Genomic DNA, 27870 nt, shown 5'->3' with positions numbered 1-27870 from the left:
AGCTTGGTCTATAATTATGTAGCTCTAAATGCAAAGGTTTTACTAATAATACTATCTAATTTTGAAACATTCCTCAACTGACAATGGAAGTGGTGGGACATGCCCCCACCCTCCCACCCGAACCACCTGTTTTACACACACCACTGTTGGCATGATCAAGAAAGTCCTACTTTTCAATACAAATATACCATCACCTAGTCAGTGCATGTAGCACATAGCTAGGTTTAAAGTTTCAGGAAGTAGAGGAACAATCATTTCTTGATGCTTAAAACACACTCACTCTCCTCTGCAATCCATCTCCCAAACATTGTCTGAAATAATCCAGACCAATGTATCTGGCACCACTTGTATGAGCGGTCCGTGTGTCGTCAGTTTGCTCAGTATTGTTGAAAGTCACAAGTAAAATACAAAAGACAAATTAATGTAAAGCAAAGTATCAAGATACTTCCATATTGCACTGGTTTATTTCAATGTAAAAATGGAATGTCAATAAATCAAGGCAAAAGATTAAGTAACCTACTCACCACTCCTTTCCCAACATTCCCCCCCCCCTCCTCCCCACCCTCCATATCCCAAGTCAGTAAGTTTTCATCCACCTTAAGCAATAATACTTCAAATAGATTTCCATCGATACTTAACATCACAAACTGGGATTATCTGTAGGCAGCAGCTCATTGCATAAATGATTTCAAATGTTCTCCATTACTATGTAGAAGACACATCCTCACAGCACATTTGATCACATTGATGTTAATGTTTGCATTTTGTGAAATGTTTTGAATTTATCTACCGACATCCACATGAATAGAAACAGAGTTGAAGACAAACTATATTTTTTCATCTAAATTTTACGCATCATTCATACACAGAGGGCGTTTCCTATCCTTAGCAGAAATTTGTTTACAGAAGTATTTAATTCCAATTACACTGACGAGCAAATGTTACATTACTAAAAGGAGAAATAAGAGCTTTGAAGAATTTGCCATTTAATAGAACACTGCAGAAGTATGACTTTAATTTAATTTCTGGAATAAGCAAGTGTAGATCTCTCTCGTAAATTTAGTTTCCAACAATGGCATCAAGATTTACAGGAATCAGATATTTAGATGAACTTTTCAACCATAGCAGTGAGGAATAGGTTTATCTGATCACCAATAGGGTCACATTTTGGATCGCTGGAACAAATGGCTTCAATGCCCTTTACATGAAAGCAATAACTTTGTGAGTGGGGACCTAAGTGGTTGAAGGATGACACAATTTTGTACCAAGTACATTATGTATGCAGTTAGTCTTCTGCTGCTATACTTTTCAACATAGTAATGCAAGGGTTAAGCTGTCCAGGCTTGATGTACATTCATGTAACTTGATACAATACTTAATATAACTTAACGTAAATCTTAATACAAACAGATTTATAAATATAAAATAAGATTTACAAATAGATTTAAGTAGAACTTTTTCTTAAGACTACATTTGGTCAGCTATAATGTGGAAAAAGATAAAAGCTCACACAGGCATATTTCAAACTTATTATTTCATATTATATAACTTAATATATGACCTAATGTAACTTATCATATATCTTAACATACTACCTTATTAAAGCTTGATTTTGACCTTACTTTTTCTTTCACATTTTATTTGGTTGAATACATGACAGATAAATGCTCACATGCATATTTAAAACTATCTGTAACTCCATACAACTTGATACAAGACTTACTATTACTTTCCTTGAAGACTATATAGTTAGATATATGTAGATATGGAAAAAGATAATGCTCAAAGACAATATTTAATAGCCTTCTTTTTCAGCTGCTATTGATTGAAGTGATTATGATTACACATTTATCAACTTCCCCTAACTGGTCACAGTTTCAGAAATGATAATCAAAAAATTTTCCCACCTTCTAAATAGGTAGCAATTGACTTGTGTAAAGTTGTTCTGAAAGTAACAGTACAGAGAAAGCTCCTCTGAATTGTCCTCTGTGACTGCATCCTCACAAAAGAGAATCATGTGCTAGATAATGCCAGCAATGTTTTGTTGGATCAGAACAAAAAGCTGTTATACGGAATGTTCATCCAAGAATAACATTAGATTATGTAAACCTTCTGTTGACCATTATATTTAAGAAATCATAATATTACTGTCCAAGGTTAAAAAATAGTCATCCCTACACCTCAATGTCAAAGATATTTTGTAGCATCTTTCCAAAGATATTCTGGACACCATAGACTCGTAGTTAAAGTCTTTCCTAGCTAGGTCTGTTAACTGTCTTTGCTCTCTGGTTCTGCTACCTGGTATTGTTACCTGATTCTGTTGGCTGATTCCACTATCTAACTCTGCCAACTAGTGCTGCTACCTGGTTCCACTACCTGGTTTGGCCTCCTGGGTCCTCTACTCTCTTTTACAGCCCATGTCCACTTCCTTGTTCTACTGTCTGTGAACTACAGTAGGCATCTGTTACCTGTTTCTTCTTCTTGGTTCTTCTTCCTGGTTCTGCTCCTTGTTCTTGAAACTGACTCTGCCACCTGGTTCTACAGACTGACTCGGGAATCAGCTGGTTCAGCCTTGATTTTTGCAGTTGTCATCCAAAAGACACTCATTACAGAAGTCATCCGTTCTTCATTTGCAGTTGCCATCCAACAGACACTCATTACACAAGTCATCAGGACTTCATTTGCAGTTGCCGTCCATACGTCACCTTTTCTTTCCTGTCAGTTTGGTGGTTGGTTTTGTCTCTGCCTTGTTGACATACTTCATGTACTCAATCTCTCCATCCAATGCTTGAAGCTCCTCTCTTAACTTATGGTTGATATCCTTCAAGGTATCTTTGAAAGAATACAAAATATAAGTAATAAACAATGTACAAAAATAAAAATAAATATTTGTCAAATTTACAGCAATGAACAAGAGATTTCCTGAGGTTACAACAATCAACCAATCTTATAGTACCACAATGCATGTGTAAAAACTAAAATTTGAAGAAAAAAAAAAAACAATCGTTGATTAGCCATAGGTATTTTGCCTTTTGAGCATGGGATTCCCCTTCACCCTGGAACCCATCTCTCAGACCCCCTCACTCTGTTTATACATATCTCAATCCTTCCCACAAACCACACAAACAAGTTTAAAAGCTAATAACTCCTCAGTATGAAGTTGCACTTTTGTTTGTAGAAACCATATAAATGATCTAATCTATTATTGGAACTCTCTCATTCTTGCAACTTTTAGAGATGATTTACGATACTAGTAATAATAAATAATAATAATAATATTTGCTTTTGATATAGCGCTTTACACCAGCGATAGGTCTCAAAGCGCTTTACAGATGTTATATTACCCCTGGTCAATGATAACCTGTCCCAGAGACAATCCCTCCAGTCGGCAGCAGTTATATACTGCGCCCAATGACAAGGTACCTCACAGGTACCCCATTTAACCCCTGGGTGGAGAGAGGCAAGTGAGATAAAGCATCTTGCCCAAGAACACAACGTAATGAACTAGGCAGGAATCGAACCAGCAATCCTTGGATCACGAGTCCGACTCCTTAGCCAATTGGCCACCACGCTCTCTAGTACTCACCTGATTGTGGCGTACTCCTACTTTGATCTGATGAAGATGCAGCGATCATCTCTGAGGTACCGGATGGAACGTACTTAACAGCAGGGGGAGTGGTGGAGGGTGTACGGGGAATGGATGAAATATCGACTATCGGGGAGAGTAAAAATAGACAGTTAATGCTAGACAAAATCGATTAGCTTAACTCAAAACACAAGTTTCAATTTGTTTTAAAAATGAAAAAAAGGTTGAATTTTCACCATTGAGATGATGAAATTCTCCAACGAGAGCTCCGGGATGCAATACTGGACAAGAAAACTGCTGGGGAAGTGAGCAACAACCCACAGGTATGACAAATGTGGGCAAGAGTGGGCAAAGCTAACTTAGAAATTACTTTTCTGAAATTTCCTACATTAGAACTTAAAAGTGCAACAAACAGAAGATATATTTGTAAAGCAGAGTATGCTATCTACCTATCTGTGAAATTGAAAACAGTTCCAACAAACAGTTAAAATTTTAATTTAAATCAGTCTAATTAAAAATGTAAAAATCTAATTTGGTCAGGTTTTTTTATGTTGTGAATCTAGTTAGGTCGACCAAATGGCCATCAAGCTACTGACTTCCACAAATTTTCCCAACATAATCAATAAAATATCAATATTTATTGGTTTTCTTACCATCTCGAGACTGCTGTTTCTTGCCTCCCTTTTTTAATCCTGTTGGACTATTTTTGGATTTTGCAGCATATCCACCACCACCAGCAGCAGCAGAGTTCTGGATGGCCTGTTGCTTTAAACTTTTCTTTGTACTGCCTTTCACATTTCCCTGTACCCTGACACCTCCACCCACCCCTCCTGATTTTCCCCCACCCCCTCCTCCCCCTCCCTGACGGCTGGTAGCCACAGACACAGTATCCTTAATTGGTTGTAATTCCTGTTTGATATTCGGGATTACACTCGGCAGTGGTGGTGTAGTACTGGCCTCCTGGGACTCATCTCCTAATTGGGCTTTGCCGAGAGGCGGGATGTAAATTTCTGTCTGTGTTTGCCTCCCAGCTCCTCTCTCAGATGTATCGTCGATTCCTCCAGAGATCTGAGGGTTGTTACCATTGAGTATCTTGCCTCTCTGATTGATGAATCCCTGCTGTTCTGTATTAATGTGAGGATTTAAAGACTCTTCCTGCAGAGGTCTCATGATTGGTTTGGGGGAAACGGTCTGCTTTGGCATCGTGTTTGGAGGAGGAAAGGACTGACTCACATCTGGAGGTCTGTAAAGAGAGAAATGTCAATTTGATAACATATAGCATATATTTCAGGACTTAAGAAGTTACATATTTAAAAACATAGTTGGACACTTATATGAAATTTGTTAAGTGTTCAGCTAGGTATTTCATAGTCAGGGAACATTAATGATAAAACTTACAATGATCACTTTAAGTGTTCTACACTTACTGAATATGGGTACTGAGGTGTTTCACTGTGAAGGAACATGAATGAACAGCTTAATTACAATAATCACTTTTAGTGTTCTAAAACTTACTGAATATGGGTACTGAGGTGTTTCACAGTCAACAAACATTAATGAACAGCTTACAAAAATCACTTTTAGTGATTCTCACGCTTACTGGATAATGGTACTGTGTGGCTGAACAACGAAATCTCTCTGTAATAATATTCCTTCAGGCGTTTGGACTCAAATCTTACTCCTAACTTTCATCAATGATTTTGTAAGTCTAAATTGCACCTAAGGTGCCTTCTTCTCCATTCCACCAGGGTGGAAAAGAAAGCACCCTAGGTGTAATTTGACCTTACAAATGTTGTTGATACTTTACCTATTCTTGGGACTCCACTGAGGGGGTTCATAGTTCCTCTGGAGTGGAGGAGCCTGTGGGCCATGAGCAGCTGGTAAACTCTGACTTGCTTGGTGCAGGTGATGATGATGAGGTTGTATGACAGACTGATGGGATCTCATCATTTGGTTGGGTTGACCTTCCCTCTGCAACCTCCGATACCCATCAGGCATGCCTTTAACACTGTCCACCGGTGGAAGCTGACCAGGCGCCACCTATCACGTGCAATCAATTCAGAAAACCTCTAGAACATGGAGTGGCAAACCTTTCATATGAATCAAGAATGGATCTCTAACTGTGCTAAGCAGCAGCTGCTTTTATGCATTCCATTACTAAACCTGTATTTCATGTTATTGCACTCAGAGACCCTGACACTGGTTTGAAATATTGGAGTTTGGGGGAGGTGGGGGGGGGGGGAGGATCGGGAGGTCTGGCAGGAGTCATACCAGTGTTCAGTAATGCTGAAATAGCCACTTGCATAGACACCATGCCCACATGAAAACCATGCTGTAATATTATTTAGGACCACTCCCTCTCTCTTGACCCAACTGTGTCATGGACCCTGGTGCTGCACTCATTTTAAGTATAGCTACTGTAATGTTCTCCATACATCTTGTATGAGTATTTGTTCTCTTCTAAAATGATGCAGCAATCTGCAGCTTAATTGATTGGATGAAGAGTACAGATAGTACAGATCAAATGTTATGACTGAGGTACATCTCATTGTGATGGATATTTCGTTTTTTTCAATACAAACAAATTTTCTCTTATTTTTAACATATTTATGACACTTACTATGCAACAAAATGAATTTAAGTTTGGTATAATGTAATATCTTTTAAGATGGAGCGGCTCCATTACAAACAGAACCAACTGTTTCTTTACTAAGAAAAGTATATTAATGTGTAATATTTTTAGAAAGAATAATAATTACTTGGAAAACTGATATTTTAAAGAAGATATTTCATGTTTCAGGACGAGAAAATAGCCAAAATAGATTGAAAGCTGAGCACCCACCTGCCGCCACTGGCCCAAGGGTGCCACAGGGTTACCCCAACTGGGCTGTTGACCCTCTAAAGGTCCTTTGTTTTGGTTACTGTAATAGTCCACTGCCCAGGGTGATTGGCTGGGCTGCGGTTGGGGTAGATTGTTGTTAGGTATTGGTTGCATTTGTTGCACCAGCTGTTGTTGTTGATGTTGCATATGGGGTCCCCAGCCAGGAGATTGCATGAATGGTGACAGGGGGTTACTGTTTACAGGATGGTTCTTGAAGGGGGATAGAGGGTCACTTGATTGGCTCTGTGCAGAGTGACCAGAAGTGGTCCTGGATAAACTGTGCATGGAGACTGGTGAGGCCGAGATAACCCTGCAAAAAAATTTATAAATTAAAAAAAGAGCCATAAAGAATCAGTTTTTCATTGCTAATTTTCATTGCTAAAATATTCCCTTATGATGATGAGAAGTAGGCTGATGGAAAAATAGCTAAAATTCAAAATGAAAGAGGCTTAAACTTAAAAATAATGTTAAGCCAGAGTTAGTCCATGACTTTACATTGTTTGTAAATATTATTATTAAGCTTGACAGTGAAAAACCATTGGTGATGTCTTTTTTTTTAAGCCCCTCTTATACAGTAAGAATAACTTTTAGTACCCATGCAAACACTTCCTCATCTTGATAGGGAACAATGGTATTGGTTTTTTCAAATGTAAGTATTGAGACTGCACAATAGAAGGACTGCATTTAAATCAGGTAAGATCCCATACTTTCCTAAAAAAAATTGTGAATAATCTAAACTTTTACTCAGAAAAGTGGTCAATGAGATGATTTAACATTCCATTGGTTCTTTGCCTTATCCACAATCATATGTATATATATCTTGTTTCAATATCTCATTCTTCCCACAAAGAATCTTGGGATAATGTGAATCTTCCCTGTGTTTCATTAATTTATGTTTTGTGATTATGGAGTAAAATTTATCAAAATCATAATTTAATAACAAACACATAACACCTTTTACTATGCAAATTTATATCACCTTACTGCTAACTTCCACGGGGAATTCAATATATGTATCTTGATAATTCAACACTGTCTGCTCAAAATTCGTTGAATCATCTACATGACACCTGTTTAATTGATTTGCATGACACTATCAAAACCCGCAAAGCTCAAGGCCTCCTAATTGGTATGGTGATGATGGACCTTAGTAAAGCCTTCGACACGGTTGACCATCACATTTTATGTCAAAAGCTAAAACTTATGGGTGTCAAATCAATTAACTGGTTTCTTTCATATCTTTCTGGTAGATCTCAAGTCACAAGCGTGGGCGGGTGCTTCTCTGAGCCAATGGTGGTCACCTATGGCGTTCCTCAAGGGAGTATTTTGGGTCCTATCCTGTTTCTCTGCTATATCAATGACATGTGTGTTTCATTGAACACTGATTTTAAGCTCTTGCTATATGCAGATGATAGTGCCATTTTGTTCTCCCACAAGAGCGCCAGGGTGATTTCCCAAAGACTTGGAGAGGCCCTGGAAGCGTGTAGTGACTTGTTTACTGACAACAAACTCTCTCTCAATGTTGAGAAAACTGAAGTAATTCTTTTTGGTACTAATGGCATGCTCAAAAAAGCTGGTGACTTCAAAATTCATTTCTGCTACTAATGTTGTCAAATACCTTGGTGTCTTAATCGACAACCGTCTGTCCTTTAACGAGCATGCCATTGATGTTATTAAAAGGGCCAATGCCAGGCTCCATTTTCTGTATCGCCAAGCCAGCTGCCTGAATCAACGGTGCAGAAGACTGCTTTGCATGGCCCTTATTCAATGTCTTTTTGACTACTCTTCTTCTTCTTGGTTCACAGGCCTCAATAATACTCTTAAAAAGAAGCTTCAGATTACCCAAAATAGAGTGGTTCGCTTCATACTTATGCAAGTCCCGAGATTCCATGTTGGGCAGGAGGAAATTTCTGGTCTTGGATTGTTATCCGTAGAGAGTAGAGCTAAATTCATTAGGTTAAACCACACACACAAAATCCTTAACAACTGTAGTTCTCCTTACCTCACCACCAATTTCACCAAAACCTCTGCCATTCATAACCAGGGGACTCATTCAAGACATCACAATTTCTATGTTATTGATTCTAAGGGTGGTGTTAGCTCTACTTTCTACTTCACGGCAACTCAGGATTGGAATGTTCTTCCAAATCATATCAAATCCATTAAGTCTTCTCATCTTTTTAGAGCTGAGTTAAGGAAGCATCTCATGTAATTATGGGGGTGGGGGGAGAGGGAGGCACTTTTCTAGTTTTTGTGCAATATCTTCATTTTTTTTTTTGTGTCTTATTTATTGGTTCCCTAGTTTTTTCCATTCATTGTGCAATTTTTCGTCTATAGAGCCCCATTGGAAATGGGCCGACGTTCAGTCAGCCTAATGGGTTTAGCTCCTGTTACTCTTTTTGTTCTTTTCTTTTCCGTCCTTTTTGTCCATTTTGTCTTTGTAATAGTTTTGTATTTTGAACAATCTGAGTGCGAATAAAATCAAATCAAATCAAATACAGTGTATCTTGTCATCTAATGATTCACTTTATATATATATATATATATATATATATACATATATATATACATATATATATAATACTATCAGTTAAATACAATGTATGGTGTATACTCACCTTTCAAGATGTGTCAGCTTGTTCATCAGTCTCTCATTCTCTTTGCTGAGCTGTTGTTGTTCCCGCTTGGATTGTTCCTTGCCGCTCTGAAGTCCAACGTTCTCCTTCCTCAGTGTTTCATTCTCTACCATGTACTCTTGTATCATCTCATAAATACTATTATCAGCTGCAGATTTACCAATACTACAAACAACAAAAAGAATATTTATAATAACAGTATAAATCGCAGATCATTTGCTTTTCGATATCTCATATATTCACTGTTTACAGATGGTACCACTGACGATCGATGACGAAGAAACAGAGATTCCTGATTGGTGGCAGCAGGATCTTATGACAAATTTAGCCAATTTAGTCGATATAAATACTACAACACTTTCCAATTATCATGTGTGCATGACCAATAGCATTGGAAATCTTCCCAAAAGTGGTCGCAAAAACCAGCAAGGCTTAATAAAGCTAGCCACAGCTCCATCCCCCCACCCCCACCTCACCCTCCTCCAAACCACCACACCCCTCTGTACTGCACAAATGAAAATGAGCAAACTGGATAAATCTCCTCCAGGTACAGTATCTTTGATAAAGAGTCACGGTACACGAGATGGAGAATCACCTCTTTTGGCCAACAACTCAAAGGGCCTAGCTAGCATCATCCACTTTCTGAAAGAATTATCCTGCTGTGCCAATTAAAAGAAATAAATACAAACTGAGAAAGCAAAAAATAATTTCTCTGCCATTACCACCCCCCCCCCCCCCTTCTTCCTCCTTCTTACTCTTTCCTCCTAGCAAAACAAAATTTCCCTTAATCCATGTCTGCACAAGCCAGAAATAGACACCACACCCACCTGTGTATGGTATCCCGTTTATTCAATTGAGGGGGAACCTTCTGATTTTCATTCTCATCAATCTCTGGTCCTGTCTGCTCCCCCTCGGTCCGGTTTTGTCCACCTTTACCGCTCTGAAGGGGACGCTCTTTGGTGATTCCCATCTGGACTTCTGGCTCCTGGGCTGGGTATTCTATCCGTTGCCGTAGATACTGGTTTTCAGCTCTTAACAGCTTGACCTCTCTCTTCAAACTGAGAATCAGCTTTTCTCTAGGATCCTACCAGAAATATAACTTTTGATTATCATTCCAGAACTATTATGAAAGGTACTCGTCATAACTTTCGCATCTGTGTTTGGGAAATTTCTCTGTCTTCTTTGACTAGATTCCCCAGAACTGTGAGGTTACTTTTGGGACAGTGCTTATCTAGATTCATCAGACAATGTCTTTTGATCAGAATCACGATTCTTGCAAATGCATATTTAGTGATCATAACTCTATAGAGACTAACTTGTAGCAGATTATTTTAGCTGTGATCTTCAACACAAGATGAAACTGAAAAATATTCTAGTAAATGTTAAAGCGAACAAAACTAATAGTTCCCACAAATGAATTTGATTGCATATATATCCCTGAAATGTTAGATATATGTTTATTATCAAGTCAAGCAGATAACACTCAGTAAGAGACAACAGAACAACAAAGAATGATTGGTGACCTTCACTATAAGCAGGGATGAGCCTGGAAGAAACTTAAGAAAATATCGTTGCAATAATTGCAGTACAGGCTCCAGTTTGTGCATGCTACAGTGTGTTAGGATAATGGTTTTTGTCCCCCAACAGTTTGAATATGCATCGGTAATGAACAACATGCAAACGACGGAATGATACAGTAACGCTGTTGTTAGAAGTTTACGGAAATTGAGAGGTGTAAATTTCGGAGGAAGAAGAGAAATCAAAAAAAAAAAGCTCTTGCCTGAATAAGACACAGCTTCAATTAACCAGATCTGAATAAATTCAATTTACTATTTTTTCAATATCTGCAATTGATAAATAAAGGGACGCCTTTCACCATTCCTGCTACTCTTTACAACATTATTGAAATGTCATACAAACATCTAGAGACCATGTTTACTTTAATCCTCAAATAGTATATTTGCATCAAAAAGTTTCAAAACTTTTGTGAAAGAAAAAAATCTGCTTCCATGTCAATGTTGTTACATAATCACAAATAAAAATAAAACCTTACTCACCATGCGGACAACTGGCTTATTCTTTATTCTTCTGGCTCTTGTTGCATATCGCAATGTGCTGAGTGACTCCGCAAAGCAATAAGCGGATGGGGATATGCAGGCAACCTGATTGACATGATCAATAATAAAGGTTTCAAGATGTTGTTATTATTATGATTATTATACTGCTACTATACTACTACTACTATACGACTACAAAAAAACAATATTTGAAGAGGGGTACAAGACTGGGTTAGCAAAGTGCTAATCTGCCCCAAGGCCCTCTACAAGCAAAAGGATAATACAAGAAATTATATTAAAACAATAAAGAGTAATACAAATAAGTTTTAACCAAAACGTAAACATTAAATTAGGTTAAGATTACTATTTATAATCTCTTAGTTTTATTGTCTGAAAATATAACTAAACACAAACATTTATCAGGACCCCAGTGATGCTGAGTTACACCTATATACTTGCAAATAAATACACAGGTCTATGAAACAGTATAATTATAAATCACATATAACACTGTTATATAGACATCAACAATTATATTGATACACATGTGTACTACATAATAATCATATATTTTGAAAATATCCTTCAAAATATCAATATTTCCTCAGCCAAATAAGAGTTTTTGAATTAGGCTATTTACCATCAGCCTACATCTCATCATCATAAGGGAATATTTTAGCAATGAAACTTCAACTGATTCTTTATGTCTCTTGTTTTATTTTTTACATTTTTTGCAGGGTTATCTCGGCCTCACCAGTCCCCATGCACAGTTTATCAAGGACCACTTAAGTGAACATTAATATCAGCATTTTTGCAGAATACAGCATCATATCAAAAACATGTTAACAAGACCCATTCTTTTGATCACATTGTTTCAGAAAAACAGACTCATCACTTACCATCAGCGTTATTCCATTTCCTCCGAGACTGTCAGCTAGAAGTTTTGTTAACTTACTGTCCCGGTACGGTATGTGACCCGATCGTTTCCTGGTGTCACTCAATGAAGAGATACAATTCCCTACAACGACAACAATTTAATTTCAATACTTTAATACAAAAGTTTGATTAATCAGGATTGCTCAATATGTATGTAAACAAATATATCTGTGAACATTGAAAAATTGTATAATACAAATGAGGAGCTGTATGAGAAGGCAAAAAAACCTACATGTAGATAAAAAAAAAAGATTTTTTTTACAAAATAAAAATGTGTCCAACATTTCACTGCAATTATTTACTTCATGTTGGGAATGTTCAAGACAAGTCTTTAAAGACGTTATGAAAAAGGAAAGGAAATTTCATAAATTCCAGTCTCTAATAACCAAATACTTTGAAATTTCAATGAACATACCCAAAAACTATGTAAAATGTTCGGTAGCTGTACACCTTCAACGACAAATGACAATTCACACATATACTCTATCACTGATAAATTTAGTAAAAACAGACTCACTTCTTGCATATTCACATCTAGTTCAATAACACTACAGTACTAACATCAACAACTGACATCAAAACAGATGTCAAAGTTACCATAGCAACACGTAACTTCATCTCAATATTTTCTCCTTGATTCTAATTGACTTGATCCTATATCTGCCATTTTCAATACAAAAACCTCAAAATATGGCAAATTTATTACTAATGTATGCATTGATTCTTTTTGGAACATCAAATACATAGATATATATATAAACAAAGGAGTTTTAAGAACTAGTGCTTAATCTACTATTTATAGCCACCAACACTTCAAGTTTTTACTTGCCTTTTACAATTTGAATCTAGTCGATACTTATTCTATACTTATCGGTGACCGGTTCCATTATTAACTGACTTGCCTGCCACCTGTATCAACCTCGACAGCATATTAATGAAAATATGCAGAACAAAACTTAACAATGAAAAGAGATAGCTGTTCAAGAGAGACAAAAGCAACTTTGTCCATTCAATGGACATCAATGGAGCATTCACAAACCAGGCTTGATGGATTACCAGGAGAATATCAGATGAACAGACATATGGAAGCCAAATATTATTGATTTACATCTTGGTTAATATAAGTTGAGATCAATAGACGTAGATTGAAGCAGTTGTATTAAAATATCCAATGTAAGAAGATAGAGGGAAGACAAGCACATTCGCTGTAGTAAAAAATACACTTAATTTTATGTTTTCACTATAGTATAATATAGTTAATATTTAACACCACTGTACATGAGTGTTTTGCAAATGGGAACTTTTAAAGCAGCCATTTTGCATCTGGTCTAAAATTTCATTCACACCTACTGAGTACTAGACAAAATATGATTTCAATTTTGATCAAATTAAGATACCAGATTTTATAACCAAAATTATGATTAATGAGTCAGCGTTTACTTAACTACATTTTTGAAGATTCTGAAAAAGAAAAAAAAAAATTATTAAACTTTTACTACATTATGGGAAAGGAAAGTTGACTGGGTCTAATTAATTAGTAAGAGCCTTATGTTTCTGTTTTTATTTTATTATCAATTACCGTACGCATTAACAATTTGGCGACACCAACTCAACTTTATGCATTGATCTTCATTGCACATAGCTCAAATACCATAAAATCAGTCAATCAGCCCTAACAGAACATTCTTTATAAATAAAGGAAGATTTATGAAAATTAAGAAAACGAAACTTCCCAACCACCAGTTTCACATTGACAGTAAGTATTGCTTTCAACAAGAACCAGTAATCCATCCAAATCTGACCTAATGTGTAATTGGCACTTACTTTTCTAAATTTTACATCACTTTTGTTTTTCATGCATTTAATGCATTTTTCTAAAAAAAACAATTGTATCACAGATTGAAATATACTTATCGCTTTTTTATTTGACCATCCCTAATGCCAAACTCTTAGTATATTTTGGCATATATGGTACGGAAAAAGAATTCTATGTTAAGAAATGTTAGAAAATAATGTTTACCCAATGTTAGTAAACTTTTATTGATGTTGGTCGTCTCCGAAATAAGTTCACTGGAGGAGCCAATCTCCTTGACTTTCTCACTCCCTGCAAGATCTACGAAACTGATTTTGCCTCTTTTGGTGAGATAAAGACCCTCTTCTTCTTGGTCAGGCTGGAGGTGATGAAATGGAAACATTCCTTGAGGTTCAAACGATACAGGTGCAAACTCTGTAACAGGGTCTCATATTCTTATAGATGCATGTGTACAGTCATCTACCATAAAGCATGAAACATTTTCCTAGAGTGGTTGAACATTCGATGTTTTCATGGTACGTTGGTACTAACGGTTTCTTGAAAATCAACGATCTGGCAAGTTTGATACACTGTCAATATTGGGATGACCCAATCATTGCTTCCTTGGTGCTTGAAATCTCTTGACTGAAATAACAAAGTACTAGCACAACTCATTGGCACATGTCTATGAACAACAGTTCTATACAGATTATCCTGAGTTTTACCCTCCACCAAGATCAACAATCTACTGTACCTTCATAAAGTACAATACATATGCCAACCAGTGAAATATAGTTATGCTACCCATCTTGAGACACTATGGTTTTCTAGTTTTGACCTCTTCTAACTTGTAGTGACAAATGCAAATTTCAAAGCCTCTCATGTGGCTTCTCAACTCAAACTTCACAGGCTGTCCATAGATTGCACCCCCCCCACCAACCCCACCCCACCTTCAACAGGCTGATACCCACTGTGTGCTCTATACAAGTCCTCAAAGGCCACATAAACTATTATAAGGCTCATTTGGTAGAAACAAAACATATCAATTCTGAATCCCAATAATGTAGTTCAGATATACAGCAAGTTTACTGTAGTAGATTATCCATAGATATGACTTACCATTTCACAATCTACTAAAAGGGACATTATGGTGTGGCTTCTACTGGAATGTTCGTTGATGTTAGTCGTAGCCATTTGCTTTTGTCGCATTCCTTGTAGCGGGAAAAGAATTGCAGCACATAGTTAAAACGATACAACAAACTAATTGCAAATGAAAAAGTCAACTCAGCCGCAAAGAAACCAAAAGTTTTCATTAGCAATTAGTCTTCAATTTACCCGCATATTTGATCTATATACTTTGACAAGTTAAAAGCTTTTGTTTAGAAACAAGTACAAAAGCACTCAATAGTTAGTCTACAACTCCAAGCTCCTACAATAGGTAGTGTTATTTGGAATCAATATTATTGCACAAACCTGGCCATACACCACTATATGTACTACTACTATCAATTCTTGCTGGCCACTATGACAACTCAAAGGAGGACACAATGATCACACAAAGGTACACACACAAAACAATACTCGTATCATATTTACCAAAAGGCTAAGTGGATGTAAAAATCTATTTGAAGTAGACATGATAGGGTGTAGAGACTGTTTCATTGCATTTTTCCATATTTCTCTTAAAGAATATATTTCAGCCCGATTTATTTAAAGAAAAAGAACAGACACCAGATGAGAAAAGAAACAAACATCACAAGAGGCAGCAAGAATCTGCTATAAAAAGATATTTAAATTTAAAGAAGACTCTAAAGAAATCATGTACAGGTGTTAGAATTTTGTATACAAAATGTTTTTATGAAATAAAATGAACTTTCTCTTCCTCATTTCTGCGTGTGAATGCGATTCAGGGAATTTCTTTTGTCAAGGTGTTTTGTTTGATAGATTATTTCTTCATAATTTGTGTGGCTGTTCAGTCCACAACCAGTTGTCTGCAAATATCTTTAACAGTACCATACTCATCGTACATAAATCCCTACATGGGGGCTTCTACATACTGTTACGACACAGGCTCTAGTGGTCATTCTCCCTGCACCATCATTAAATTTTGTCGGATAACATGATTTGCTATTGGGCGGTGGTAGTATGATCCTGGTAGTATGGTTGGTAGTATGACCAGCACCAATGGTAGTATGATCCTTTTCCCCAATCCCTCATCCCTTCCTAGTCTGCTCAGATAAAACAAAACTGAAGACCTCTGCCACCCCTCCACCACCCCCCCCCACCTCCCCTCCACACACTGGAAATTCTGGTACCACCACTGCAGTTCAGACAACGTAAGTCAAAAATTTGATGAAAAACTAACCTTCTTCCAAAACTGCTAGGAGGTCATCTTGTGTCTCACACTCAACAATGAAGAGATTCTCCACGTAGAATCCTCTGTCCTTTGACCATCGGACTGACAAGGACTCCCTCGAGGATGGATTAAGCAAATCCTTCACCTTGAATATGAATGCAGAAACCCCAGGCACAATTTCATCAGATGATACACTAAAGCAATATCCCAAATGATGTTTAATACAATTGCTACGTTTGTAAAAACCATTTTGTTTCAAAGTCTTTACCATATCTTTCTTATATAACATACATTGAATATTTTTCACACAAGGATGCATAAATAGATTACTTTAAAAAAAAATTGCATTATTCTGTAAATATCAATCATATCCTTAAATAGGGGCTCTTGAAGATTTGTGATTTTGCTTTAAATCAAATGTTAGCTGTATTTTCTCAATTACTTTTGTTTTTTTCTTTTCAATAAGATGATTTTTTTTCACTCTCATGTCAAAGGTTAAAGCAAAAGTAAAAAATACTTTTTGGTTAATATTTACAGTACCACATAAACATGCAAAAATGTATCACCTCTAGTCCTCTCCTCCCTACTAGCCAACCCATGTGTTTGCCCAGGAGGCCTGAACATTTACTAAAGGCAATCAAATCAATCAATGCAAGCCTATCATTTCCATGTTTTATTCAACATGAGACATTTTACTGCTACAATTGATATTCTACAGTTATTTATCACTTTGCATATATCTGTTTCTATTGCATCATTAAAGTACATGCTAGTAATCATTTTATCTATCCCTCCAAACTGATTCACAAATTCCACAAATCTTAATTAATTCTATGAATATACCTGCTCGTTGTAGATCTCCAGGTATGATGCGTAAAGAGTGAATGTCGCCCCAGCTTTGTTTCCCATTGCTTCAAACAAGTATCCAAAGGACCTCTGTATGAGCCCAACCTCTTCAACCTTTGGTAACGTATTCCCATTCTGGTTAAAAAGAGATTAAAAACAAATGTTTGATATGAATCAGAAACAAGCAGGACTATAATGCAGCATAACACTGAGTAATAAAACTTGATTCGCTCTCAAATGAAACAGATTAGAACATGTAATTTAACACAACTTTGAAGTATACCTGTAACATGGAAGAATGTAATTGCTGAACTTGAATATACTTTTCTTCCAGTTACCTATAAAGAAGTTTCAATTAACCTAAAATGTGCTTGAAGTAACCTAAATTGTGTTTCAAGTAACCAAATTTGCAAGTAACCTAAAATGTGTTTCAAATAACCTAAAATATGCTTCCGTAACGTAACCTAAAATATGCTTCAAGTAACCTAACATGTGTTTCAAATAACCTAAAATATTCTCCAAGTAACCTAAAATATGCTTAAAGTAACCTAAAATGTGTTTCAAGTAACTTAACATATACTTCAAGTAACCTAAAATATGCTTCAGGTAACCTCAAATATGTTTCAAGTAACCTCAAATATTCTCCAAGTAACCTAAAATATGCTTAAAGTAACCTAAAATGTGTTTCAAGTAACTTAACATATACTTCAAGTAACCTCAAATATGTTTCAAGTAACTTAAAATATGCTTCCAGTAACCTAAAACTATGCTTCAAGTAACCTAGAAATATGCTTCAAGTAACCTACAATGTGTTTCAAGTAACCTACGCTGTTCCAGGTAACCTAAAATACTTGTTTCAAGTGGTGCTTACATTGCCAGTAGGTCCTGTAATGGTGTGGGTCTTTCCTGATCCAGTCTGACCATAGGCAAACACCGTACATGCGTAACCCTCCACAGACATCTCGATCATTTGTTTGATGCCGCATGTATCCAGAAGATCCTCCTGCGTTGCATGCTCGTCGAATATTGCATTGTAAGTAAACGTCTTACTTTTGCTGTTGTTCTCAATCTGAGAAATAATCATTCAAAACACGTTCTTAATCTAGATGGTAACTATACATATATATATAGATATGAATATATATACTGTAATAATGGAAAGAGAACGGCTCTGTTATATGCCTCACCTCGCCGCAAGTTGTACGAACAAAAATAATATTCCTCACAAATTCTGGATTGGACAGCTATTTTTTGACAATGTAGAGACTTTGATCACTTCCATCATAAAGTGTTCATAGGTGCCATCAATTAACATCATACTATTTGGAATTTATGACCTTGAAAAGTAACAAAGGAGACCATAATTAACTTGGAGAAATAATGTTCTCATATTAATATACAAAAAAAATATTTCAAATAAAATATTCAAAATATCAACGATCAAAATTAATGCCAATGAAACCCATGCCATAACCTTACCACAACTGTTGCAGGAGCCTGAGCCGTTATGCAAGAACCATCACTTCGTTTTCTCTCCAAATCGCTCAAGGGACGGATTCTACAGCAAGAAAGTGGTAGAACAGTTATTGCACTTCTTTAGCATATGAAACTAGACTTAAGGATACTCCAGATAACTTTTCACACAGCAATTTTTATTTTTTCTAATACAGTCCTGGAATAATATTTAGTCAAATAAAGTAATACTGCAGTAGTAATTGTTATTACTTTGATTGACACAGTTAAGTTCCTCCTACAGACTTGAATACTCAATGATTATCAATGTACTGAATGAAGGTCTGTTTAACTTTGCTAATTAATAATTAATACTTAAATACAGAAAGAAATCCAAATGACTGTCGTAATATCACCTCATAAGTTTACATGAACTCAACATTAATGACTGCAAACTTACCAAGATACAGCCACAAAATGTGCGACAAAATTGTGAAATTACACAAGTTGAAAACCCATGAAGTTAATTTGGATTTAAAAACCTTACCTCACCACAACATTAACATTGGACAGACCTCCTTCTTCAGGGTCAAAATCATCTACCAATGATTCTGTGGTAGATATGAGAGTGCTCCTGCAAAAGAAAAGAATTTCTTGTTTTTACCACAAATCTGATTTACATTAGCTCAGTGATTTTGGGGGTTTTTCATTGTTTTTTTCTTTATTATCCTGTTTAATACGAATAAAAGCTTTACTGTTCAATAAACTTGAACTATAGTGTACTCTGGGAGTGGGGACTAGTAGTGAATGCTACCTTAACTTATCATGTACCTTCAACATCCACATCAAGAAGCATCCAATGAGAACGTTTTAAAATGTTATTATAATTTAGGTAATATTAATATGAAGCTCAAGCTAAGGTTTTGCCTAAGTAATTAAAACAGAATAACATGAATCAATTTAAAAATGTACACCAAGAGAGGAAGAGATCACAAAGTGAAATATAAGACAAATTCAGAAAGTAACCAAAATGGGATAGTATATGAAAAAATGCAGATAATGTGACAAATGACAGGAAAAAACTGAAATATTTCATCATGTGTACTTGATTAGATTTTCTTTCAAATAGCTCCTTTGTTTGAAACATGATTCTAGCAAGATGTATGGAATAAATTGGAAAGCTCAATGGTTTAGTTGAAAATATTTAAAAATAATGAAAAATGACATTCTTCGTTACTAGACTGCGTGCCTGGCTTTAAGAACCCAAAAATATTTGCAGTTGTCAGTTTCACTATACATAAGGATTTCTAAACAACCAAATGTTGACGTGCCACATATATAGATCAGGTTTGTTAAAAGTTGTCTACACAGTACATGAACTGTTTAGCCTACTTGGAGGATAGGATGTATGGTACAAAATATTACACAACTGCAGTTTCTTGTGATATTTTTGCTTACCTACTAGACTGATGGGACAAACCAGAGAAAGTCTTTTGTCTTGACTTTTTATCTGATTGCTTTTCCCCAAAGCCATTAGCGATATCCTCAGTACTTCCACTACTGGAAGATTCACCAAATTCAAAGTCATCCATTGTTCAACTGATTTCTTCTGATTTGTAGTTTGGGGCTAATTATTAACCATTTTGTGCTAGTGTGTACATGCAGAACATTAATATCTCCATTACTTTGCTGGCGTACGGGCCAGAACTTTGCAGCGTAATGCAAGGAACATTCAAGTTTGTCTACACATGTCTTCTCAGTTCGATAGGCTAGGCCCCTATAGTTGGGCCTATTTATGTTTTAATTGAAAGCTGAATTCTATTAAGGCTAGCCTATCTCTAGTCTAGGTTAATCCATGTTTCATAATCTTTACAACTTGAAGGAAACAATCGTTATTATTTGATAAAATTCTTCTTTGCGTTGATATCGAAAATTGATAAATCCTATTCGGATGAATCCAATCTAAAATATGATATGTTTATCCGCTATACAAAAATATCATAACGCATTGAACGAGTGTCACGTTTATCCTAAATTTGTTAGAACGTAGGCCGAGTCAGGTAGTAATACTAGTACACCAATTGTGCTGTTAGTATTAGTGAAGTAGGCTGAAGCAGTTCGATCACCATGTAACATTATCACTACATTACACTACACCGCCTTTTGGTCGTTACCAAGGACTCAACGGAGATGGCCCAACACAACGTTGTTATTGTGTAAATCTTTTGCAGCTGATAATTCTCAGTCATAATCCTTTGATACAAAGCTGGTAATCCAGTGGAGGACCTGTTAACCTTGTAAGAAACGATCGATATGTGTACTCAAACAACAATAACTACGATCTGTAGGCTGTAGTTCGATGTAACAATCGCGATATTCAGTACGAAATCGATATCATTTTGCCCAGGGTACGTAGCCACAAACCGACTGTAGCACTATACTGTACATAGTGCGTATTAAACAAATATACGGTACCTTTAGGATTTTCGCCTTCAATTAGTTTTCTAACTTCTGATTGGCTACACATTCAGATATAGTTCATTGCTTGACCAATAGAAATCCGTACATATACGCAACGACAGAGAGCTTATAGAAGATATTCTAGGGCCCTTCTGGGTGGCTATTGTTAGTTTGTAAGCTTTCAATGTACCAATGGTGGATCCAAAATGAAAAACAAGGAAGATTACCCACATAGGATCCAGAGAAGGGAAGACGACACCCTTCAATAAGTCGGAGAAGCGAAGGATGTTCACAAAAAGTATTCAAAAGTACCAAAGCGATTGTAATGTATAACAAATTTGGTGAGTAACACTGAGTCAGGTCCACAGCTTGTCCGGGTCATACGGGACCGCCCCTGCCCCGTGCAGACTGCTGTGTCTCCATCTTAAGCTTAGTAAATAAAGTTGCATTTCCCTCTGGCATTCCTAACTGAGTAAATGGACTACTTGGCAGATTAACAATTTGAACTGATCCCCAATTTTTGTGTGGAATGCGACATGTGAGAATGACCTATATTGTTGGAGCTGATTTCTACTCTTTAACGTTTCTCTGTGGTACATTGATTTTAAACCAATTTCTATGTTGTAAACAAGTTGCAGGTCGTTCTATTATTGTTTGGGTGCAATGTTTATGAGCAATTTTGAATCAGCACAAATCAAACGTGATACCGTAGGCGTACGAGGCGGGGGGGCAGGGGGGCAGACTGCCCCCAAATTTCCAGAGGACAAGAAATTCGGGCAAAAGTCCTGAAAAATTCGGGCAGCCTAAGAGGAGAAAAAAAAATTCTAAAATATATATATATATATATATATATATATATATATATATATATATATATATATATATATATATAAATATATATATATAAATATGCAGTAGCTTGCCCGAATCTTTTTCAAATTTTTGCCCGACAATTCCATGATTTTCTTTATTTAGCATCATGATGCCCGAATATTTCCTTGTAACATCACCGTAAGCGCAGTTCATCTGGGCTACCACGCTTTTTGCACGATCAATTTTTTTTTCTAACTAGTCAATTGTATACCTGGACCAAGGGCGGCGGAACCGGGGGCACATGGGGCACGTGCCCCCCCCACCCCCCCCCCACTTTTCCTCAGGTTAAAAATGTGCCTTTCTTCTAGATAAAAATTGAGGTGCCTCAAGTTAGCAAGAGGCCAGGGAACCAGAATGAACACTCGGGAGGGCCGTTTCCGGCCATCTGAGGGGTTTGTAAAAACAAAAATTTTCTAGTACGCTCCGCGCCAACCGATGGTGGCGCTCCGCTCAGATAGTCGTGCATACAACTTTGCAACTCCTGGCTAAGCCCGTTACTTTTAATGAATTTTCTGTGGGTCAAACTCAAAGCTATTTCGAATGGAAAAATTTTTTTAAGATATTAACAAGGAAAAAAACTCTAATTCGGAAGATTCCTACATTAGCAACTAGCATGATTTCACCTCATTTTGTCTCAAAAGAAAACTTGTTCCTTGTTTCCAATTTGCGCATTGGATATTGCAGTGCTATACATATTTTCTTTGAGGGGGGGGGGGGATGTTGATGGAGTGATGTGTATACGCAAATAAGATAATACAATAAGAGTTATAAAGGGTACTAAATATAAGGCTGCATCAGTCCAATCGAATTTCTGCAAAGTGCCCTTTGATGTCGGTGCCCCCCCCCCCCCAGATTAAAGTGCTTCCGCCGCCCTTGACCTGGACATCCCCGACATGAGTGTATATAAGAAACATATTCTTTTTCATGGATGGTGGGGGGGGAGTGCCTACAAGCCTAGAAGTACAGGTTTATCATATTCTTTGTTATATTTTATACATTTTTGTGAGACAAATTGCAGTCTCACCCGACACAGCGACATTATCCCGCCTACGTGTCGTTGAACAATGTAAATTTTTCTGGAGGTAGCTGAGTACCGTGTTAAAATAATAAATAAGGTAACTAAATAGGAGCTTAAAAAATATACTGTCCCATTTTCCCCTTCAAAGTGATGTTACCATTTTTTCTTCTTCTAATTTACCAAATTTTTGGGGAAGTGTAAATTTCTAAAACGTGAGATTATAAAATAAAGAATGTTTAGATGCAACTTGAAAGGCCTCAGAAGTGCCGTTTCCGGCAATCTGAGAGGCATTGTTTGCCAAAATTTTTCTTGTACGCTACGCGCCAACTGATGGTGGCGCTCCGCTTAGATAGTGTCACGGGAACTTTCGGGCACAAAAAGTTCTGCCCCCCCCCCCCAAACTGAAATGGTCCCGTACGCCTATGCGTGATACGGATATATCCACAACATTTTAGCAGATTTAGCAGAAGATAACTGTTTTACGTTTTCGTTCTATTATTGCATGAACGAAAACTATACGAAGTGCATATGCAGTTGATTCTTCGTTTTTGCTATGGGCATAGTTTATCCCTAGAAATAAGTACAACGGTCTATTCATAAAATAAGTTCGTGACAGTGTTTCCAATTTGAAGGAAATTTCCCAGAATACGACAATATCGGGACTTTTTTTCGGGGGCTAACAAACGATGAAATCAGTCCATTTCTGGGAAAAGTCACCGAATTTCAAGAAAAAGGGAGATGGGAGGAAAGGAAATGACACCGTTATGCCACCTATGTCATATATTTTTCGCACAAACAAATGGATAAACTGCTCAGAAATATCGCCAATCAAAACAGATTTCTCAAATAGAAGTTAAGCTAAGCTTCTACAGCGTTGCTGCTCTTGTTATATAGCTTGCATCATTCATCCAAATAAGTTCATCCATTGCCATAAAAACGTATATTCTCTGACTTTCAGGTCCCGCCTTTGCTCCTATATACTGGTGCACCTTCAGACCGTGTCACCAGTTTAGCGTTGTCATTCGTGACTAAATCTGAGGCATAAATGTAAAACTGTTGACCTTAAAACTACAAAATAATATAAAACTTTTAAGATGTATTTTGCGTTCGGTTGTAACTTTTAGTTATTCTGATCAAATTTAGTCATACGATAAAACTGGATACGGTTAATTTAAGTAAAACCTTTACGTGGATACAATCATACAACCATTAATTTGTCTGTTTCACATTAGGAGTCGTAACCAGCTGGGTTTACCTTATGTGGGGCGGAGATGGGTCGGGGCAGGTAAGGGCCAGGTGATTGTGGGGCCCTTTCAGATTCGTTTACAATGACAATACAGTATTTGTTAACGCTAGGTCAAGTTTTAAGGATCGCGCTGTAATATAAGTTGCTAGGCAACAACTACACTGTTTGAATGAAGTGTGTCACGGCGGTCATATATAGCGCCAATTAAGTATTTCCTTATAGTATAAAAACAAACCACGCATTTAAAACAGATATATAAGGTATTCAGAATTTCAGACGAGACTGCAAATAGTGTCTTTATACGATATAACATATCGTCCATCTTTCGTGCGAATTTTAAATGACGAAATATGTAGGAACGCAGTGACCGCAGTCCGCTCTGCTGACTCGTTGGTCACGACACTGTTCTGTGAATATGCAATAAGTTACCATGGAAGGTAGGGTTGTTTTCTACAATACTATTCAACCCGTTTTCAATCAGGGTATTACCATGAGAAAATTGAGATCTTTTTATAAACAAATTAACAGAGAGTTTTGTCTGAATTTGTAACTGATGACCTCTTAAACTGTAACACAAGAAACGTTCCGAATTCTTCCATCTCGTTACATACTCGTTATAAGGTGTTACATTTCTACGGAAGGGTAGAATGGACATCGCATTGGTAACAACTAACGCACACGCATGCTAAACGGCAATAATTCGGAAAATTGGCGTTCTACAAATAAAGCTTCAGTTAGCGCTATGTGTTTAGATTGAACACCTTCTATAATTGTTTTTCTTTGGAACACATGATATCCTCCTCTAGGTTCTGCTTCCCATCACACCATCTGCATTATACCATACATATAGAACTGCATAATATTATCAGGCCTGGCGTAAGTGGGAGACAGTGCATGGACTACTACCCGGGGTCTCTACATGGTCAATATTTATCGGGCCCGGGAAAAAACTAGACGGCCCGGGAAAATATGCGGTAAAGAATGGTGTATTTTCCGTTTTCACAATCAAGGCCCGGAAAACTGAAAAGTGCGTAAAAGGGGACCCGGATATTTAAAAATGTGTGTCCCCGGGGCCCGACCTCTCTCTCTCGACGTCTGTAAGAAATGCAGAAGTAACGACAAAACCGTACAACCTGATTTTACTTACACAGAAGAATTTCTGCTAGCTGAACCCTCTTTAAAACTGAGGAAGCTAATGCCACTGCTGCAGTCCCGACTGGACGCGTGACCATCACTAGATCGTCTCGATAGGTCAACTTCTTCATCAAAGTCCGAAGGGTTTTTTCGAAGAATACTGCCGTCTGAGTTCCTTCTATCCTCCCACCGTCGATGTCCTCTCATCGTTTGGAATAATATTGGTACGACAAGTCAGTTATCTAACAAGATGCATGGATGAAAACTGAAGTTTCTCAGTATATTTGTTTATTTTGTTATTTTATTGTGCTTGATGTTTATTTGCTTGTTTTTATTAATATATGCATACATGTTTAACACATGATACATATACGTTCCCTGTACAAGATGAGGTCAAACCACGAAAAGGATACTTCTGTCTTTCCATTAATAACTTGAATATTCAAATGTTGTTACATGTTCAACTGTCGTCATGACGACATCCATTTTCAGCTCAGGTCCATGCATTACAAACTGACCTCTTATCGTTGATGTATACCGAGATGGAGTGAACTCCAATTCCTTTTATGGCCAATAAAGATTCTTATATCTTATATATCTTATCTTATATTTGCATGAGAAAGATCAAGACACGCTACGTCATGATGTAAGAATGTTGGTAAATCAATTGTTTATTTCTATGCAGAAATTCCTTGCTCGATTTGCCAAGCCCATTTCCAGTGGAACACATGCATTCAACTTCGAACCTTCTTTTATTATACATTTTGCCTAATTCTGGAGTTTTATCCCATTAAAATGCGAACAAATTTCGAAATCGAGTACGTGAAAATTCCTTATTGAAGCACTGCAAGATACTATGATCGTACGTTCATGCACGTAAATTTTTACATGCAAAATTTGAAACCAGTTTTTGATGTAATTACAAAATGTCGACCAGACAACCGTCAGAAACTTATGTACATGGATAGGCCTATTCGATGATAATACTTTTTAGCGTATATGCGGCCAGTTATATTGAGTTAATTGACCAATGCACTTTGTGACGTCATAGTAAGTCCGTTCAGCAAATACACAGACATCGAGAGGATTACTCAAGTGGAGCCATCACCCACTGTAACATGATATAAGTGTTCTATATCCGTGTACAGTTTATATTTCTTACATGCATGGTTCATAATTACCATATTACGTAATCTACTCCACCATTATGGTAATTATCACACGCTGTCATTTTATTTATATCAGTCAACTGGAGTAAATCGAAGAAGTGTTATGTTTCAAGTTTGTTAATTTAGCTGAAAACTTTTGCAAAGAAATCCGTTTCCAGATTTGTTTTATTTATCGCTCATGGGTTGTGAAACAAGAAATATATAACATAAAAACAGACGAATTACATCATAATTTTATTAATATGTGGACAATCAAATGTTCACAGAAAAACTTTACTAAAACTCGTCTTGCGCCTAAAATATGGCCTACACCAACTACCGTCAAAAGAACGCACACACACAAAAGGTCGAAATCATTCACAAAAGAGGACGGGAACAAATATCATCTTCACGATTCTCATGCGACGGGCCTCTCTCCATCCTGCCCCCCCCCCCCCGGCCCACTCCAATAAAGAGCCAAAACATATTTCACAATAATCTATTAATTCGTATGAAACGAAACGAACTTAAGATGAATCCCATTGAAATCTCAGTTTATGTCGAGATTTTTGTTGTTACGAAAGATAAATGTGTCTGGATGACACTAAAGACAGAAGTATAAGAGCATGAAACGTGGATTAGGCCTACAAAGATGATGACTCTTCATCCCCACCCCGGGATTTTATTCTGGGCAGGAGGATATAGAACCCCAGAAGTATGAATACGTTTACGCCTGTGGAGGGCATATATGAATGTACGGATTTAAGAATCATTACTTTCACAAAAAACTCGAGACCAGTGCGTGGGTCGGTTGTATCAGCTCCATTATATTTTTATTCAAAACAGAAAGAAAAAAGCCACTGGAGGGGGAAAATTTTCACCTTCCTTGTTCATCCGCTCATGTTGTCAGTTAGTAGGCAGACCAGGCCTGTCTATAACAAAAACAATATTTTAAAACGTAACAAATCTGCACCTTATTTCTCTGGCTAAACGAATACTCTCTAGTAGACTAGTTCCACGTGGGAATGCCACTAATAAATTAAATAGGCCTACAGCCTATACTCTGTGTATTTGAAACCCTGCATGTACACAGCTATCGATACCTATATTAAGTCTGGAAAATCCATACTGGATTAATCATATAACTTACTGCGTTTTCATCATCGCCGGCATTCGGCCAATCTTGATATTATAAATAAATCGTTTACTTTTTCCCAACATCTTCTGCATTCAAGTTACTCCTTCAAAATTTCATTCATTCAAGCATATAATATAAGTGTGAAACAACACCGCATATGTATGCTTATATAAGAACACCTTAAAAAATAATTCCGTATGCAGATATTATGTACGGCTTTTTCCATGACGAAGACGCTGCTGGATGGTGATATGTGTGTTCCGATTCTGTCAAAAAACGTACGGAGGCTATCTTGTTATTGGTCCCGTAGG

The 27870-nt window shown here is 36.9% G+C and overlaps 1 protein-coding gene across 2 annotated transcripts; it reads right to left on the bottom strand.

The window, feature by feature from the left end:
* Positions 1 to 227: 227 nt before the first annotated feature.
* LOC139980457 (uncharacterized) lies at positions 228 to 27870 on the bottom strand. 2 transcript variants are annotated; one of them, XM_071992057.1, is made up of 18 exons: positions 27572 to 27870; positions 25287 to 25515; positions 19090 to 19176; positions 18570 to 18648; positions 17962 to 18159; positions 17088 to 17225; positions 16254 to 16389; positions 15008 to 15099; positions 14117 to 14267; positions 12060 to 12178; positions 11161 to 11265; positions 9931 to 10187; positions 9086 to 9268; positions 6429 to 6777; positions 5394 to 5626; positions 4240 to 4829; positions 3587 to 3712; positions 228 to 2832 (listed from the first exon to the last, which is right to left on the bottom strand). In XM_071992057.1, the coding sequence occupies exons 2-18, from the start codon at positions 25478 to 25480 to the stop codon at positions 2702 to 2704; spliced, it is 3168 nt and encodes a 1055-aa protein (XP_071848158.1). In that variant the 5' UTR covers positions 25481 to 25515; positions 27572 to 27870; the 3' UTR covers positions 228 to 2701. The 2 variants fall into 2 exon arrangements, with proteins under 2 accessions (XP_071848158.1, XP_071848159.1); XM_071992058.1 differs by lacking the exons at positions 25287 to 25515; positions 27572 to 27870 and adding an exon at positions 20001 to 20959.

Source organism: Apostichopus japonicus, chromosome 15, assembly GCF_037975245.1.
Source record: "Apostichopus japonicus isolate 1M-3 chromosome 15, ASM3797524v1, whole genome shotgun sequence".
Lineage (NCBI taxonomy): Eukaryota > Metazoa > Echinodermata > Holothuroidea > Aspidochirotida > Stichopodidae > Apostichopus > Apostichopus japonicus.
This window is presented reverse-complemented; position numbering and strand designations above follow the sequence as displayed.

Bases quoted from the DNA above. Each gene is read 5' to 3' on its own strand.
- LOC139980457 (XM_071992057.1), bottom strand. From the start codon at position 25,480: ATGAGAGGACATCGACGGTGGGAGGATAGAAGGAACTCAGACGGCAGT. The intron at 4,830-5,393 runs GTAAAGTATCAA...CTCTCTTTACAG, and splicing joins CAGTGGAGTCCCAAGAATAG to ACCTCCAGATGTGAGTCAGT. The intron at 3,713-4,239 runs GTAAGAAAACCA...TCTCCCCGATAG, and splicing joins GAAACAGCAGTCTCGAGATG to TCGATATTTCATCCATTCCC.